Source organism: Paramisgurnus dabryanus, chromosome 7, assembly GCF_030506205.2.
Source record: "Paramisgurnus dabryanus chromosome 7, PD_genome_1.1, whole genome shotgun sequence".
NCBI lineage: Eukaryota > Metazoa > Chordata > Actinopteri > Cypriniformes > Cobitidae > Paramisgurnus > Paramisgurnus dabryanus.
In genome coordinates this window covers 31,364,865-31,383,680 of record NC_133343.1, presented here as the reverse complement: position 1 = coordinate 31,383,680, position 18,816 = coordinate 31,364,865, and the positions used below count along the sequence as shown (strand labels likewise).

Below are 18,816 nucleotides of genomic sequence, written 5' to 3'. Positions count from 1 at the left end.
AGATTGCTTTTATCAAAGTGACTTAAAATGCACATTTTTTATTAGTATGTGTGTTCCCAGGGTTCAAACCTTTGACTTTTTGCTCTGCTAACACAATGCTTACTAAGCTTTGATTTTATGTCAACATATAATATAAACAAAAGAATAATAATTAAATGATAAAAACTGAAAAAGAAAAAAAAATATATATATTTTTCAGGTTTTATGTATTTTAAACATATTTAAAATCGTTTATATTTTTATATGTATTTAAACTTACTGTCAGATTTGTATCTTTTCCATTTACAGTAGTATTTTTATTTACATATTACAGTAGCCACATAAGAACAAGAAAATCATGCTCTGGTAAATCATAATTATGAGATTTTATTGAAATTACAACTTTAAAATATAAAAAAATTAACATAAAAAGTAATTTAAAAGTCATAATTATGAGATATTAAGGATGAAATGTTGACCTTTAAAGTCATGAAATTATGACTTTTATAATTTACCAGAGCATGACTTTTTTGTTATGTGGCGGTAAGAGGCTTCCATACAGTAGCGTACAGCTTTCCTTCTTTGAATCCCCAGAGGGGGCGTGGCGTTTGAGGAAGTCCCGCCCCCCACCCTGTTGATTGACGCGTAACAATGGCCCCTCCTCGAACTTTTTCCCTCCTTCGTTTTCCACTGAAGTGCGTGAATTTCATACCAAACCCATACTTCGCATTCCACCTTTACTGTCAAACCCGGAGAAATATTACCGAAAACAATAGAGCACCGACATTAATATAACTTTACTGAAGTAAAGCTCGTGCTGCTCTATCTGTAGAGGTGTTTACCAATAAAGGTGAGTTTTCCTTGATTCTCCCGTTCTTTGTCCGATCGCGTTTTTGTCGGGGATTTCATGCCGAAGTTTTCAGATCTTTGTCATATTTCGCATTTTTCCTCGGAGCTGCCCGTGTCGGGTGGGATGAGGGACACAATTCCGCTTGGATGTGCTGTAAATGTGCGCGTGTGTTAGTGAGGAAGACAATTTTAGCGTGATAGCCGGGAATGTTATTCATGAATTAGACTTTGAAGTTAGAAACATTATTTCAACTATCGCTTCCATTGTTGCACGCTGACGTTGTGTTGAAAATGTCATGCTCTTTTGCACAGGATTGCTCTTTTGACTTTCGTAGCAGGATTGTCCAAACACTTACGATTGAAAATAAGGAAAAGGGTTTTATTTTTGTAGGGGATTGTGAAGAAGAAGAGGACAAGACCGAGAGAAGCGAAGTGTTTGGAGAGATCGTGCACTCCTTTTACTACGTTAACAGGTAAGCTTGTTTGTTTCTTTTAAGTTACACTGGGCAAACTAAAACGAGAAGTTTAGTAGTGTAAATGTTTATAAATTTAAATCGCTTTAATGTTGACAGCTAGAAGTAGAAGACACTATATAACATGGATGTCATTGTGATATGCCACAGTTTTACTTGCAGCACGTTTTTGTAAAAATGGTTACATTACATGGACAATGAAAGGAACTATAGTATTGAATTAAAAGTATGCTGTTGACTTAGTTACCTATATAGTAAATAGCTAGCTAAGACATAACTTACCATCATGAAAATGCTCTTAACTGCAATGAACCGTGACTGCTTTGGAAACGGTCATATTTGCCTGCAGGCAGTTGGCATTTTGTAATCGCATATTCACACTGATTTGTCAAAACCAAATTATAATTTGCAATGTCTGTATGTAATTATTTTGTTGTTATTTTCTGTAAAATTATCTATTTATACTTTTTTTGTAGTAATTTTTTCCCCAATCAAAACGATTAACGTTAATTCCTGTCAGTTCAAGCAAGTTGTGATCTTCCCGCCTAAAAATCTATTTCTCCTCAGATTTGGTGTTTGAATATCAACGGCTAATTTCACTAAATACGATGACATTTAGCGCTAATGTATTCGTTCGTTTTTTACAGTTATTTCCTCCTCTGTGGGTGAGCCCCAACTATTTACAGTTTTCCTCATATGTCAATCTGTTTTTCTTGGACCCACTTGCGTGTTTAACGTGTTCGGTTGTCTTTCTATAATTGGACAGGTTTCGTTAAACAGAAATGTTGTACTTCAGGTTGGACTTTACCAGTTCAGCCCAAACTGCCTCTTCAGGTTCTGCCACCTGCTTTGGGTTATCATATAATTTATCTACTTTCACAAAGGTTGGGCTTTATTTTCTAGATCCTAAAGCTTTACAAGATAATCCAAAAAATATGTTTTGTGGTTAAAAAATAACATTTTATAAATTTAGTTAAAAAGCAATATAATGCCTGTTGGTCATGTACTGCATTCTGTGTAGCGTTGACTGAGCATTTAGACTAAACAATTGATCACAGTTTTTCTAAATACATACACTGGTTACACAATCCACCAGATGTTATTAGTTAGTAATCTGCAAGCTTTTACATTGGTGTATTTTAATGTTGCATCTTACATGGTTTCACTATGATTTACTTACATTTTTCTTGTGGTTGGTCTTATAATGGGTGCCATGCATGTGTATTATTTAGAGATGTCAAAATGAAACTAATCTGGAGGGTTTTTTGACATTTGGCAATTTTCTAAGAAATCACTCCAACCCCAATGTCCCAGATTACTCTATAGCTCACCCTATACCTACCTGTATGCTGTTACGCATAATTTACATTTACACATTTGTCAGATGCTTTTATCCAAAGTGACTTACAAGTGCCCTCAGCTTTTTATCAGTATGTGGGTAGGTTCCCTGGGATTGAACCCTTGACCTTTTTACGCTGCTAATGCAAGACTCTACCAGTTAAGGTACAAGAACGCTGTGCTTTAAACTAAACTAGTCTACATTTAAAGTTGTCCTAAGTCAAGAATGGGTATTTTTAAAAGTTTTACGACAATTTTATGAAAGGTTTTAATCCACTCAAATGTTGACTAGTGTAGAAAAAAAAGCATTCATCCATGTCTGTTATTGAGAATTTAGTCTAGCTTAGCTCTCAGATAACTTTGCCATGTGATATGTAAACTTTATTATAAGTTACTATAAGACTAAGCATGTTAAAGCTATGTGTAAATAGGCATTTTTCATCCGTATAGATTTGGAGATAAGACAAATGACAAACCTCAGGTTTATGCAAATTCAAAGACCATAATAATAAGTGTGCTTTTTATCTTTTTGCATCTTCATTATCTTGTTTTCTTTTGTGTTTAATCCAATTTAATATCACGTCTCTTGTATTAATGGGAGTTTGTGGTTGTATTTTTGGGGGGGTCTCTAAAAGTTTCTTCCACAATTTAGCATTCTTGTTCAAAAATATCTTACTTTAGGAGTGCTTCGAAGACAACCCATCTGTGCATTTCCTTGTAATTTAAGTAAATGTCAATTTTTTGCGATTTTAAACAGATGCCACATGTTGTCTTTTACGGCTTCCGCAATGTGCCGCATTTGTTGTTCGTCTGCAAATTTGCTGTTCTCATTTGCAGACATAACATCCATCCCCAATCTCCTTGGCCGTCAAGCCCCGCTGAGCGGGAATGGCCATTTCGACGACTGCTTAATAGAGCTTTACTGTTTAATAAGCTAACAAATCAGTTTTAATGATTTGTTTGTGCTTGCTCCAAGGCCTTACTCTCGGTACGCAGGGCAAACCTAAAGTTTGCGATCGTCTCCGACCATTTAAGGTAGAATCGCACTCTCGTTGTGCTTCTCGATAAAGAAATTAGACGTTTTTAAGTCGTGAGCATATCCTCCTCAAGATCGAAAGCGTGTGAGATTGGGGCAGATTGTTTGTGCCATGTGTGTGTTTATGTTGCTGGCCGGTTGACAGTTTCTTTAGCTGGTTCATGTTAAGGGCCTAGCTGAGAGGGTAATGAGCCTCTTTCCATTTGTGCAGACTAAAGTGTCCTTTTAGCACCCGCAGCAGAAGTGGCTCTCCAAATGGTGACCACTTACCTGTCTGTCAACAGAGCCCTAAACAAATATCTATGTGTGTGTGTGTGTTCAAACACACTAAAAGAGACGGAGAGAAAAAATGTGACGGATTTTGAGAGAAGGCAACAAGCATTTTACATCCCATGTCATGCTCTGTTGTTTCGCTTTAGACTCTCGGTGTTTACAGAAGGAAACATTTTATATAGTCTCGAGTTCCTCAAAATTTAATTTTTCCTTTTTAAATTAAAGACTTTCCTCGTCGTGGTTGAAGGAGCCTGTGGCGAGCCGTAAGCCAAAACACACACAACGTGTCCCTGTGCTTTATTAATTATGATGGAGAAGCCGTGTTTACATTACGCTGAAAATCAATGCCTGTTCTCGAGACGCTTGTTTACATACATTTCCTGTGTGAGACATTGGCAGATAAGGTTTTTGGCATCTCCGTGGCCTTTCGAATGGAGGGAGGGGCGAGCTGTGGGCTAGAACAGTATAGCCTTTGTTTCTGTCTGTCTGAAGTTGCTAAACTTTCCAGTTGTTCTTGAAACCAACTGTTTGTGGCAGTAAGTTCGGCTTCGCTCTGTAACGCACCTGAGTCGCATCTAATCCGATATCCCTCACCGGAAAGAGAAAGACAAGTTTGTATTTATCAAACTTCAAGTTTCCGAATTACGTTGAACATTGTTGCTGTTCCTTTGCCAAGTTTTTACTAAATTCACACGTTGCAAAGTTTATGCTACGGCTATCGCACCCGAAGGTTTAAACAAACAAATCAAGTATTACGCTTGAGACGAACGTTATGCTGATTAATAGTGCTTGCATTACTATTACTCCTGCTTATTTTTAAGGTTTAAACAAATACTGAAGTATTGAACCTCAGCATATAATTCATCATCCAGAGTTTGTACTACAGACCTGAATAATATTGTAAATTGTGTCTAGTTGATGAAAGCTTTATGAATCAACTCCTCCGCTTGGCAGCGGTCTCGCACACGTCACATTTCATCTGTAGGAAATGTAAAAATGTACTTTCGAATATTATCACAAACATCTATTCCAATATGTGAGTACTCGCCGTGCCCGTGATGATCTGAACTTGCACATATATGTTTTGACATTTCATAATCTTTATCAGGTCATCTTAATACTGAAGAAATGAGTTTGCTGAAATCACATCATTTGGAGTTAAACAGCAAAAAGTATTGATGTCTCTCTCTTTCTGGCATAAAAGTGTGAGATCAGTACATGAGGCCTCTTTTTTTGCCATCCCAAAGGTCCTATGAGTCCTGTCTTGTCTCTCTTTGCGTGTCTCTTTGGTTTTCGTGGGGTTTGGCACCAGCATCTGCCTTAGCCACTAAATGATCAAGCCCTGCTTCACAAATTTGCCTGAAGATTTTCCAAGGAAAGTGCTGAATCAGACTGTACAGCGAGTTTTCTGGCACATGCGACATGCTTTGTGTCAGTCTTTCCTCTGCCGACTGAATCAGGAGTTGAGTAAACCATATGGAGAGATCTGAAGGCAGACGGCATCCTGGAAAGTCACCCCCTTGGATAATGCGAAACCCCAGGAATCAGATGCTGTTAATATACCGCAGATTGATGTCTAGCTGTCTCTTGTGGAGAGGGATGGGGTTTTATTGACTTATGGTGTCAGGCGTTTATAAGTTGGTTGTACTTATGGTAAATATCTTATTAATTCTATATTATTAATCCGTTTAATACATCTCGCTATTTCTCTCTTCTACTGCTCTGATTGTTTCCTGAGTGCCGAGCCAGAAAGGAAGTTAAAGGAAGTTATTGGAGGAGCAGGGTACAATTTATTAGAGAAAGAAAGAGAGAGAGAAGAAATGTGATGGAGGTGAAGTGGTATGGAAAGACAAAATGCAAGGTAGATGAAAAGTAAAAATGCGTTGAGACCAGAAGTGTTTACTCTCTTAGATAATCTTGCAGTACTGGAAAGGTTTTGAGGAAATGTTTTGACGCACGCTTTTTGTCTCTATCCCAAAAGTCTTTATAGCACTTGACTTTTCTGTAAACTTCATTACCGTTTCATCTAAGGCCTGATACATCGATACACAAATATGTAATAAAAGACACTTGTTGAGCTCAGTTTTATGCATTGTTTTCCAGAAGTTGTCAAAATGCATTTTTTGTAGACGTTTGTGCTAGTTTTGTTTGGCAGGTCCACTATTGTTCTGGTTAAGCAGTTTTTTATTGTTAAAAACAGGCAACATGTTACATCCACCTACCTGAATAACATTATATGTGACTAGAGGTTGACTGATATGTGTTTTTCAAGGCCAATATCGGTACCGATTATTACAGAGTAGACCGATAACCGATAATTTAAACCAATATGTTTTTAAAAATTCAAATGAATGTCAATATTAAAGGTGCAGTGTTTACATTTTAGCGGCTTCTAGTGGTGAGGTTGAAAATTGCAACCAACGCCTCAGTCCACTGCTCACTCCTCACTTTTGTAACGCACAGAGAAGCTACGGTACCCACCACGGGAAAAACATGTAATTGATGGAAACAACGTAGTAAACAAAGTTTGTCCATTAAGGGCTTCTGTAGAAACATGGCGGCACAAAATGGCGACTTCCATGTAGGGGGACCCTCTGTGTATGTAGATAAAAACATCTTATTCTAAGGTAATAAAAACATAACGGTTCATTATAAAAAGGTCTTTATACACCCCTGATAATATAGTTTTGTATATTATTTTGCATTTCTGTCAAGAGATCCTTCTAAAAATTACACACTGCACCTTTAAGACGCATGCTCTGACACAAATTTTCAACGCTTTGAAACATTTTTAATTCTGACTCTAAGAAATGTTTATTATAACTATCTTATTAATAATAACAAAAATAGCAGGGAGATAAACTGTATATACATAAAAACCATAAAAAAAATACTTGAATTGAATAAATTAAATATTTTCTAATGATTTATGCGTTGCATACAATATAGAACTATTTAGTTAATCATCTTGTACATCAATGGATTAACCAGCACAATTTAAATTCATATAATAAGTGTAAATATTTAACTGCCTTTATTTAAGCATACCTGTGTGTGTATCTGAACATTTATGTGTAATAAATAAGTCGCAAGAAATAACTCAATCTGTCAGTTGCTGTGAGCAGCTTGAGAGGTGGCTTTTAAAATAACCGATGCCGATAATCGGCAAAATGCTTAATATATCGGCGTCGATAATCTGCCAGATCGACATGTGACCCTGGACATAAGGGTCAGTTTTGTATAAAAAAATTTATTGAGATAATACATAATTTGGAAGTTGCCTAATTAAGCTTTCCATTTTGTTACGAGATACACCAATTTCAAAATTTGTAAGCTGAGGGTGCAAAAAATCAAAATATTGGAAAAAAATCACTTTTACATTTGTCCAAATTAAGTCCTTAGCTAATGATAAATATTTTTTTTTATATATTTGCAGAAAGAAATTTACAAAATATCTTCATGAAACATGATCTTTACTTAATATCCTAATGATGTTCGGCATACAAATCTATAATTTTAACCCATACAATGTATTGTTGGCTATTGCTAGAAATATACCCATGCAACTTATGACTTATGTTTTGTGGTCCAGCGTCACATCGGAAAGTAACTCTGCACTGTAAAAAATGCAGCATTTTTGTCAAATTAACATATATTTGTGTTATTTGAACTCAAAAAAGTAAGTTAAACAATTTCAACTTGATCTTTTAAGTTATGTCAACTTATCAAAAGCCAAAACTTAAAATAGTAGATTGAATTGACTTGCAAAACCAGTTGTTTGAACTTTTTTCAGTGTATTTTTGAAGTTTGTTGCATCCACATTATTGCTGTAAGTCACATTATGCGGCTCAACGGCACTGCACACTTTCATAATTGGCCAAGCGTTTGCATCTGTGTTAAGGAGGTTTCTGGTCCATTGCATGTTAGATGATATTTAGTTCCAACTAATTCTATATTTAGCTCATGAGATCATCCAGCCCAGACTCATAGCTGATCTCAGACATCACCATATACTGTAACTAATATACAAAGCTATATTATTGCATAATTATTTTTCCTACCTTTTTGGATGACACAGGGAATATTCACATAGCAGTGACTGGATGTAGCCTGAATTGAGATTGCATTACATATTTCAACGTTATGGGATGTAATGCATGTGTCACCAGAAAGGTTCGCTGGTCAAAATGGGTCGCAAAGACATGTGTTTGTCTAGCTGGCCACCCATAGGTTTTACAGTGGCCAATTCATAGTGTGTGGTCTTGTGTCTAAAGGCTATAAACACTCTTTGGTTTTAAGAGGAAGACCATCAAAGCTAATAAGCTAAAAACACCGGTACGGCAGGTTTTCTACTCTTAAGTGCATGAACATCAGTTCCTTCAAACATGTTCAGACTGCTGCTGCAGTCACATGATCAGACAACCGAAGGGTAAACCACTCAGATATTCTTTTTTTAACCCACCCAGACAGATTTGCATGTACAAGATCCTTCAATGAACTTTTGACAGCCATTTAACAACCCTGTTTTCACCTACATACATACAATAGTAATGTTGAAAAGCTGCTTGCTTCTGTTGCTATTTCATGTTTTAATAACAAAAGGAAGTTTTAATGAATCATACGGCCATTAGTTTGGGATGGTCTCATTGAATTACCCATTCGTGAGCCAGTTTCCTGGGAAGTGGACGCCTTTTTTTAATGTCCAAGATGTGAAGAGTTTGGAGTAGTTGTGTGAACGATGCGGTTTTGGCCATAGTTGGAAATCTGTGCCGGACAATAAGACGAGGGGAGAGACTCTAAACGTCTTTATCTGTAATCTGAACCCAGCCAGCAGCTGCTACACTTGTCTAACCCTGTTGTTCTCTGCTGACTGTGTGTATTTGTGCGTCTGTGTGTATCTGTGTGTGTGTAAGAGAGCGGGTGATCTACACTGATGAGTGCACGGTGTGTACGCTCTTGCGTGATTTAAGAGCGGGTGTGTTGTGGAAGTTGCCTGGAGGGATCAAATCCCTGGGGCCGGCTTTTGCCAACAAGTGTTCCAGCTGCAACAGTTTGCTTACAAATCTCATATACTGAACAACGTTTGACAGGAAAAACAATTGGGGACTTTAGTCCTTGCTTCATTACTAAATAGAAAATTGTATCTGCGACCCACCATGTTGTGAGTACTTTGCTCTTTGGTTCAGATGAATGGGCGATTGGATTTACTTCTGTCTAGACTGTGCTGTCACCTTAGCTCAGATCATTGCAAGTACCTTCAGTTTATATCTCTTGTGCCTTCTGTCTAGGTTTCATGTCCAACTAAAGTGTCCAACAAACAGGAAAACCAAAAGTAGGTTATGGTGGTTTGGCTCACTGCCGAACTACCGTTGCCTCCCTATGTTGCATCAACCTCGTCCCTTCTTTTAGTCAGAAGACCTCCCTACTGGACAGGATCCTCCACTTGTATGTTTCCCGCCAAAAACGTCTGCCTGGGATGACTAACGCACAGATGGACTCCATCGCTTACTCTCAGATGCTTGAATTGTGTGCTTGAACTGGAAAGTCCCCCTGCTCCTTTGACAGTTAGTGGAGTCGCTGAAATATAAGACTTATTGTAAGGGGCTAAGAATTTACAAAAGCAGGACTTGACTGAGAGCTTCTTTATGAAACTTAACCATCAACGACTACGTTCACGTGTACACGAATAATGTGATCATTTTCAATAATCAGAGAGTGCGTTTACATGTACAGTCTTGCGTCGATTATGCTTAATAAACTTATAATGTGTGATGTCATGTAAACGCATAAAAAATTGCCAGGATATAATCTGCCCTGATCATCAGCTGATTTAAAAAAAAAAATCTGCCAGTACCAATTATGGGCCAATACATCGGTGCATTCTTACTTATTTACCAATAATTTATTGAAAAGGTGACTTTCAGGTCATTGCTAGTGGTCTGGTGGATTATAAATTATTGGTTTAAAAGGTAAGCCATCTCTGTTGTACCCTTGAGCAAAACTTTGTTTACATCTAGGGTTGTTTGTATGAAGTGGATCTACACGGACGGCATCCCAAGCAGGTCTTGTTTGGTTTTCTGTCTTTTACAGTAGATTTTGTGCATGGCCACAGACCTTGAGTCAAAACAACCTCTTTTAAGAGGAAAATCCAAAGAGTCCACAAAGTAAACCTCAATCATTGCCTTGTTCCTGGAACGGTCCTGTGACTAAGCCATTTGGATTCTGGTAAAAACATTTTGGCAACTACTTTTACCCAAACTCCTCCAGTGTTATGTCCCCCATTGGTAAGAAATCCACTGGGAAAAAGTTGGTCACACATCCATGTTTTGTAACTGATATAAGATCATACTTTTTGAAGTAGATTTTGTTCTGAACTAGTACAGTGTCAGTGTGATCTTGTAAACTCTAAGAAGCCGTGTTGGCTACAGTTCAGTACTGCAAGCATTTAAAACAATTCATATCATGTTGGATGTCTGTGAGATAGTGGGCTGGGAGGGCTGTGTTCATTCAATGGCCGGCTCAATGAATGTGTGAGCTGCATGGCGTTTGCGGCATTATTTACATTCCTAGACCACATGGAAATTCTTCAGCATTATATACTGACTAAGAGCTCTGTTTGGTTTGAGAGAGAAGGGAATGTAGCGTTATAAAGCTAATGTGTCACTGCAAATCTCAGTTCATTCAGTCGTGAGTTGTAAAGCCTGACTGTGTTATAAGAAAATTAACAATCGTCTTTGGAAAAAAGCTTAACGTTGAGTTCATTGCTGGAGGAACATTCGTATCATGGTGGATGTTGTGCAGTTGTATCTCTAACCTTTGCCATGTCTGATTTTTACCAAATGTATTCAAGAAAACAAACAGTGAGATTAGCATTAGCGTTGAAGAACTTAGCATTTTTTCTTTTAGGCTACCTTGCAGCTCATTTCAGTATTGTTTGTTTGATTTTCAATCCAATGTGTTTTGGAATATAAAAATTGTAATCAGTATGATGGTATAAATCCGATAAAGTGCTATCCGATAAACACTGTTGCTTTTGTAAGCCGTGTCCTGGCAGCTGGAGAGTTAGCCTGCTGTTAGCTAACATTACTCTTGCTTTATCAGGACTTCAGGCGTGCTGATGTTGCGTTTCGTCCAAAACAATCCCACTGTTTTTCAGACTCTGAAGTGGATGTCTAAATTGGTCAGTCCCCCCACCCCAGCTCCCTGGAACTCTAGCACTCCTCCCTCAGCCCCCCTCCCCTCATCCTTTGCTCTCCTCTCCTTATTTGGGCAGAGTGCTTGGGAGCGCAGGGTGGGGAAAGGGATAGGGTGAGAGGGGGCTTGGTTGACATTAGAGAGAGAGAGAGAAAGAGAGAAAGGGAAAGAGAAGGAGAGAGAGTACGCCACACTTCCTTAATAAGGACATGTCTGGAATTTAAGCCCAATTCTCCAATAGAGCAGCTTGTCTTCTGTCCCAGTACACACATCCGTCTCTTCATACACACAAAATGCTTGATCAGAGTGTACGGCTGTGCCCTGTTCCCACTGAGAGCAGAGGATCATCAACAAATCAACAAAGACCTACAAAGATACAACAAACCACTTTATTAATCAATGATAGACCGTTATGACCGTAAGCGATGTCTGAAAGGGATGTTTGCACAGTATTTGCTTTTATTGACCTATAAGTAAAGCATTAAAATATGGTACAAAAAGGAGAAAAAAGTAAACCAGATTAAGGTTTTTGTTTTACAAAGGTATCTAAACTGCAGCTTTATTTGGAGGGGAAACAGCTAAATGGTCAAATCTCAAAAATACTGGGGTTTAGGGTTAGGTTTGGGGTAGGATTAGGATGAAAACTGCACTTCTGGCTAGACAGGATATAGCTATGGCCTAAATCCCCTGAAATGTTGGGTTTATGGTTAGGTTTGGGGTAGGATTAGGATGAAAACAGTGGTTCTGGCTAGATAGGATACAGCTACGGCCTAAATCCCCTGAAATGTTGGGTTTATGGTTAGGTTTGGGGTAGGATTAGGATGAAAAACAGCCGTTCTGGCTAGATAGGATACAGCTACAGCCTATATCCCATGAAATGTTGGGTTTATGGTTAGGTTTGGGTGTAGGATTAGGATGAAAAACAGCGGTTCTGGCTAGATAGGATACAGCTACGGCCTAAATCCCCTGAAATGTTGGGTTTATGGTAAGGTTTGGGGTAGGATTAGGATGAAAACAGTGGTTCTGGCTAGATAGGATACAGCTACGGCCTAAATCCCCTGAAATGTTGGGTTTATGGTTAGGTTTGGGGTAGGATTAGGATGAAAAACAGCGGTTCTGGCTAGATAGGATACAACTATGGCCTAAAACCCATGAAATGCTGGGTTTATGGTTAGGTTTGGGGTAGGATTAGGATGAAAACAGTGGTTCTGGCTAGATAGGATACAGCTACGGCCTAAATCCCCTGAAATGTTGGGTTTATGGTTAGGTTTGGGGTAGGATTAGGATGGAAAACAGCGGTTCTGGCTAGATAGGATACAACTATGGCCTAAAACCCATGAAATGCTGGGTTTATGGTTAGGTTTGGGGTAGGATTAGGATGAAAAACAGCGGTTCTGGCTAGATAGGATACAGCTACAGCCTATATCCCATGAAATGTTGGGTTTATGGTTAGGTTTGGGGTAGGATTATGAAAAACAGCGGTTCTGGCTAGATAGGATACAACTATGGCCTAAAACCCATGAAATGCTGGGTTTATGGTTAGGTTTGGGGTAGGATTAGGATGAAAAACAGTGGTTCTGGCTAGATAGGATACAGCTACAGCCTATATCCCATGAAATGTTGGGTTTATGGTTAGGTTTGGGGTAGGATTAGGATGAAAAACAGCGGTTCTGGCTAGATAGGATACAACTATGGCCTAAAACCCATGAAATGCTGGGTTTATGGTTAGGTTTGGGTGTAGGATTAGAATGAAAAACAGCGGTTCTGGCTGGATAGGATACAGCTATGGCCTACATCCCATGAAATGTTATGGTTAGGTTTGGGGTAGGATTAAGATGACAACTGCGCTCTTGATGAGATGTCATGAGATTTTGTCCATAGCTGTATCCCTTCTAGCCACAACTATTTTATTATGTGGCAAAAAAGCATAGAAATGCATAAAGCATACATTGACTGCATTATAATCATTATGTTAAAATTTTATTTGTCTTGTCTTGTTATTGATAGTTTTTCCAAAGCTATGCACAACTATACAGAAAAATATGAATGTCTTACTTGGATATTTTTACTGGAAAACAATCTCTTAAATTGACATACATTTACTTGATTAGCAAAGTGGGTTAAAATTTTAAATCTTGTTTACTGAACTAAATTATGAAAGTCAAGAGGTTTATACTTAAAACAAGTCAAAATATTTACCAGTGCGGTAAGAAAAATAAACTGATATTTTTAAGTATAAACCTCTTGATTTTCATCATTTATTTCAATAAACAAGACTTAATATCAAAAGCCACTTTGCTTACCAAGTAAATGTATCTTAATTTATGAATTTTCAGATTAAAATGTCAGATTTGCATATAAAAACCTATAATACATTTTAATAAAATATTTAAATGAAGGGTGAAGATGTCAATTGTCTTAGGCTGGAAATCACTTTTGGCCACTACATTTAACATGTATACCATCTACAGAATATACATGGTCACATTTTGCTATCCTGTACAATGTCTGTAAATACCCAGCTGAAGTTATTTTTGTGATTTACTGTTTTCAATTGAAATGAAATCAATGAGTGAAATCAAACTTTGATGCTCCTCATCTCTTTATTAGATTTTGAGACTTAAACCTGGATTTCACAAACAGTCTCACATATTTTAAATGCATTCAAAGCATAGTATTTTTTCATTTTAAAGCGTATATAAGGAGCTAGGTGGTTTTCTGTACGATATGCCATGTTGTTTGGGTGTCAGTGTTTAGGTTATTCAGAGGTTAAAGATCTATGTCCTGTGACCTTTGTGCCGTAATGGTCAGATGTGTGTGCTTGCTCATCAGAGCCCCTGGACAGGGCAAGCCTTGTCCATTTGAGACAAACCATGTCTAATAGCTCCAAATGTTTCTCTCCCAGATCCGAGGAAAGTTTCACCTCTGCTTAACCTTTAGTCTCAACTTTTTGCGGCCCTGTAACACTTACGTGAAACATGCAGCGGCCTCAGCTGTACCGGTTATAGTTTGTCATCTCTCTCAAAGGCGAATGCGCTTTGGAAACCTATTGTATGACTAATGATTCACCATTCAGCATTAGATTGTGGCCTGCAATGTCAAAGTAATTGGACTGTTCACTTATTCCAATGCTCTCCTCCTTATTCTGTGTCTCTGGACTGCCAAGTCGAGCGTATTCTTTCAACGTGTGTGTAACCGGAGCGTTTGAATATCCCCAAAGGAAGGTCGCAGTCGGAGCCCGCCGTATTTACCCAAGCTGCGTTTTTGTCAACATCAGCAGAAAGTGAAATAAAAGATTGAAATATGTGGGCACAGCAGCGACTCCCGGGACACGATCCTCACGAACAATACCATGCAAATAAAAGGCAGCCTGAAAAACGCTTAAGATCTTTTAAACGTTTTCAGACATTTCGACTCGCTCGCTCCCGACCACAAGCATTTTTGCAGGCCAGCCCTAATTATCTAATCCTTTTAAATGGGATTTTATATAATGTCAAAAATTCATTTGTCGTTTTCGGACGTTAGTGGGGAGGAAATCATAATAAGAGTCGTGCCAGTTTAGAAGGGAATTAAATGAGATTCAAGATTTGCCCAGATTTGTATAAGAGCTTGATGACAAGGGAGCGGTTTTGAGTAAAATTATGTTGTTGTTTTACTGGAAAGTCTTCACAAAGTAACGATGATAACTGATTTCTATCTCATCTTTTCTTTCAGTACTTGCATAGCGTGGGGGCTCGTGGCAGGCCCCGGTACGAGCCGGCATCATTGCGTCCAACAAGTGGAGTGCAAACGGCAGCCCGGAGCAGGGGCTGGATGATGGGGGTGATGAACTGGACAAGGCCATGGATGGAGACGCAGAGGGCGTGTGGAGCCCGGACATCGAACAAAGCTTTCAGGAGGCTCTTGCCATCTACCCGCCCTGCGGCAGGCGCAAAATCATCCTCTCGGATGAAGGAAAGATGTATGGTGAGTGCGTGATAAAGATTGTCTCTTTCCATCCTCTCTGAGTGAAAACGAATCATAGTCTCTCCAAATCACTGACGGCGTGAACTCTCCTTTCGTTTTTGTCGTAACCAGTCGTACAGGATAACCCTGCTCTTGTGCTGTAGCTTTAAGCCAACAAATTGTTGCTTCAAATTTGCTTCAAGGGAAATAATTATTTGTAGTAAAGTTTCCGCCTTCCAAACTTAATTCTGAAGAAGCTTAGGTTAAAACTATGACTCACGATACGTCATTGCGTTAGAAAAAAGCAACAGCCAAACAGGTAGATTTTGTAAAGGGGATGTTTTATTTTGACATATGAACAGGGATTGTGATACACTTTTAATGCACACTTCACATACAGCTCCACAAAATTCAAATCGGTGCCATAACGGTAGCTTTGCATTGTTTGCGATTCATAAACATTCATGATGTGTCTATTATGCATTTATAATTTTATATTTAGTAATGCTAAAGCACTGGGTATAGTCTTTTGTTTACGCATCTGTGAGTGTTGAATGCACAGCCTTGCAAAGCATAGTTCATTTTACTTATACGCGTGCGCTGACGTTCGACACATACTCGTTGCGGCAAATTGCAATAGTGTTCGTGTTGGGCTGTGCAGTTTTTATTTTCAGTTTGAATTTTGGATTCAAACTATTACAAAATTAAGATAATTGTGGTAAAACAATTATTGTGCAATTAAAATAGTGCTGGGGAAAGATTAATCGCGATTAATCGCATACAAAATAAAAGTGATGTTTTTGCATAATATATGAGTGTGTGCTGTGTGTAATTTTTATGTATATATAAATACACACACATTCATGTATGTATGTATTTGAGAAACTTTTACATGTGTATATATATTTATTTATATTTTTATAGACAGTTTCAGCAGTAACAACATAAACAAGCGGCTGTCGTGGTCCGCACGTAACTTCCGGAAAACTCCGCTAAGAATAAATAACAGCAAAGTTCTTTAAACATAAGCAAAAAAACCACACATATATTACATAGGAAACCAAAATATTTGTTATTTTCAACGAGGCATTTGTTCAAGAGATCAGTTTAGCAACTAGTCAGACCATTAAAAAAACTAAACCGGAAGTAAAGTTCGGATCCAGACGTGTATTGCGTCAGCGCACATGCGTCCGATGAAACCGTCTATATATCCTATATTATATATAAATTTAAAAAAGGATATATAAATGTAAAAATCTGAAATTACTATATGTATATGTCTGTGTGGTTTAATATACATAATAATTACCCTCAGTACACTTACACATATTATGCAAAAAAAATCACTTTTATTTTGAATGCGATTAATCTTTTTCCAGCACTAGATTAAAATATAAATTGCATGCCGCTAAACCAATGTGTTTGTAAGGCACTTCTAAAGGCACCACTGCTTTGACATGTGTAGCCTATTGCAACACTTGCTTAATAAAAAGGTTAAATAATCGTGATTAATGTGCTCTTGTATGCACATGCGTGACAATTTATTGCAGGTTTCAAAAAGTCAGCAGTGAATCTACAGTACGCGCATACTCTACTGATGACGAAAATTGCGTCAATGTTCGTGTACTTGTAAAAAATGAACTATACTGTGGCCTTAGGGGTCTAGCAGTCATTAAATGTCTTGGGCGAAGAGTGAAGAGATAAATGGCTTTATGTGTGTTCACTAGATAGTTGAGGTGAGGCGGGAGGTCAACGCTACAAAAATGGTTTCACCTCATAAGACATTTAATCATTTTCAGAGCTTTAAAAGTGGGGCACTGTCCAGTGCCATTATAAAGCTGAAAAGAGCCAGGATATTATTTAATATAACTCTGACTGTAAGAAGTCATCATATACACCTAGGATGGCTCGAGGGCGAGTAAAATAAAATTTTGGCGTGACCTTTTCCTTTAAGAGCACCTCTCAGTGCCTACATATCATGATGTAGGTGTTCAGTTTTAATTAAAAGAAACTTCTCGTTCTTTAGTGGTTTTTCTGAAGAAAATGCAACTCCCACGCACACAACCGTACACACACACTCACACAATCGTACACACACACGCACACTCATGCATGATTTAGCCAGCAGTTGTGTTTTTCTGAGCACAGGATCGGTGTAAAAAACAGGCCTGCACTTGTCCTAGAGTAGCAGTGAGGACTACAGACAGGTTTCTCAAGAACATATCTGTCTTTCCATCTTGTTTCTCAGTCTCCCGGCTCACTGTTACCCCTATTTTCTGTCTTTTTTATTTCCCCTGCACGCTGTAAGCCCCAAACTGGTTTTATTTATCAATAGCGACTCATTTCCAGCCTTGCGAAGATTGTCGTTTATTTTTCTTTTCCCTCCCTCTCACCCAGTTAAAAAAGTGGCAGAACCAGCTCCGTTTGTCTTGCTCAATCAAGATTTGTGCGCCACAAGATCTCGCGCTCAATCCTCCTCTCTTTCTTCTTTTCTTTATCCCTATTTATCTTTTTCACTTTTTCTCTTCGTTCTATCTCCTCCTTTTCTGTCTCACTTAAATTTAAATGAGCTTTATTGACACTGCTGTTCAGTATCAGTATTGACAAAGGTCAAAGCAATGAGTAATAAACATACAGTGTGAACCTACAATAAAAACAAACCAAAATACATGAACAATGAGTTAAGTAAACTAACTAACTCTCTCTCACTCTTTCGCACTTTCTATTTCTCTGCCTTTGTTTCTTTCTTTTCCTTATATATATCTTTTTGTATTTATCTTTGTTTTTCTCTCCTCCTTTGAATTAAAGAAGGTCTTTCCTGGGGCTGAGAACTTTAATGACTCCAGGTGTGAAGAAGTGTCTTCAGTTGTTTTACTCTCATTAGACTGAATAACATCGGGACAGGAATTTTTTTAAGACTTGGAAAATACACGAGCTTCACTTAACATCCTGATGGGTTCAGAAACCTTTCAATGCATTTCATATAGCAATTGTCAGTGTACGTTTAGTGTAAACTACTATAGCATATAGTAATACACATTTATCCTGTTTAATGGCACAGACCATCGCCAATGGTATTTTTATCACCTCAACAAACAGGGTTTATTACTTATGCGTTGGCCAAGAATTCACATTAGTGTTAGTAGACTTGCTTAAAGGGGACATATCACAAGACTTTTTTAAGGTGTCAAATAAACACCTGTGGTGTCCACAGAGTACATTAAGTGCAGATTAAGGGCGGTATTATCCCCTTCTGACATCACAAGGAGAGCCAAATTTCAATAACCTAATTTTCTACATGATTGCAGAGAACGGTTTACCAAAATTTGTAAACTAAGTTACTGGGTCGATCTTTTCACATTTTCTAGGTTGACCCAATTATAGCATTAAACATGGAAAAAGTAATAAGTTTTATGATATTATCTCCCCTTTAAAGAGCGTTTATTGTCTAACACTGCTAAGATTATGAATTCACCCCAGATTAAAAAATCCACATGGCTGTATTAAACATTTAGCGAGAAAAAAAAGGAGTGCAGGAACATCCAACTGGAGCATGATCAAAGTATAACAAATTATTGGCTTATATCAGCTCACTGTTTTGCTATTCTTGTTTATTTTGCAATATTTTGATGCAACTGATCTGTCTGGCCTGACCAAATTTATTCAGTGAAAGGATTGTATTTTAAGAGACTGGCTTCCCTTGTTGCTATAAGTTGATATATTACAAAA

The 18,816-nt window shown here is 37.9% G+C and overlaps 1 protein-coding gene across 7 annotated transcripts in view; it reads left to right on the top strand.

The window, feature by feature from the left end:
* The first annotated feature begins 675 nt into the window (after positions 1–675).
* Positions 676–18,816, top strand: part of tead3b (TEA domain family member 3 b) — a 44,240-nt gene continuing 26,099 nt past the window's right edge. For all 7 annotated transcript variants that reach the window (XM_065279515.2, XM_065279512.2, XM_073815233.1 and 4 more), the window contains exons 1-3: positions 676–829; positions 1,220–1,301; positions 14,857–15,108. In XM_065279515.2, the coding sequence (XP_065135587.1) occupies positions 14,985–15,108 (124 nt within the window). In that variant the 5' untranslated portion in view covers positions 676–829; positions 1,220–1,301; positions 14,857–14,984. The remainder of the gene's footprint in view (positions 830–1,219; positions 1,302–14,856; positions 15,109–18,816) is intronic.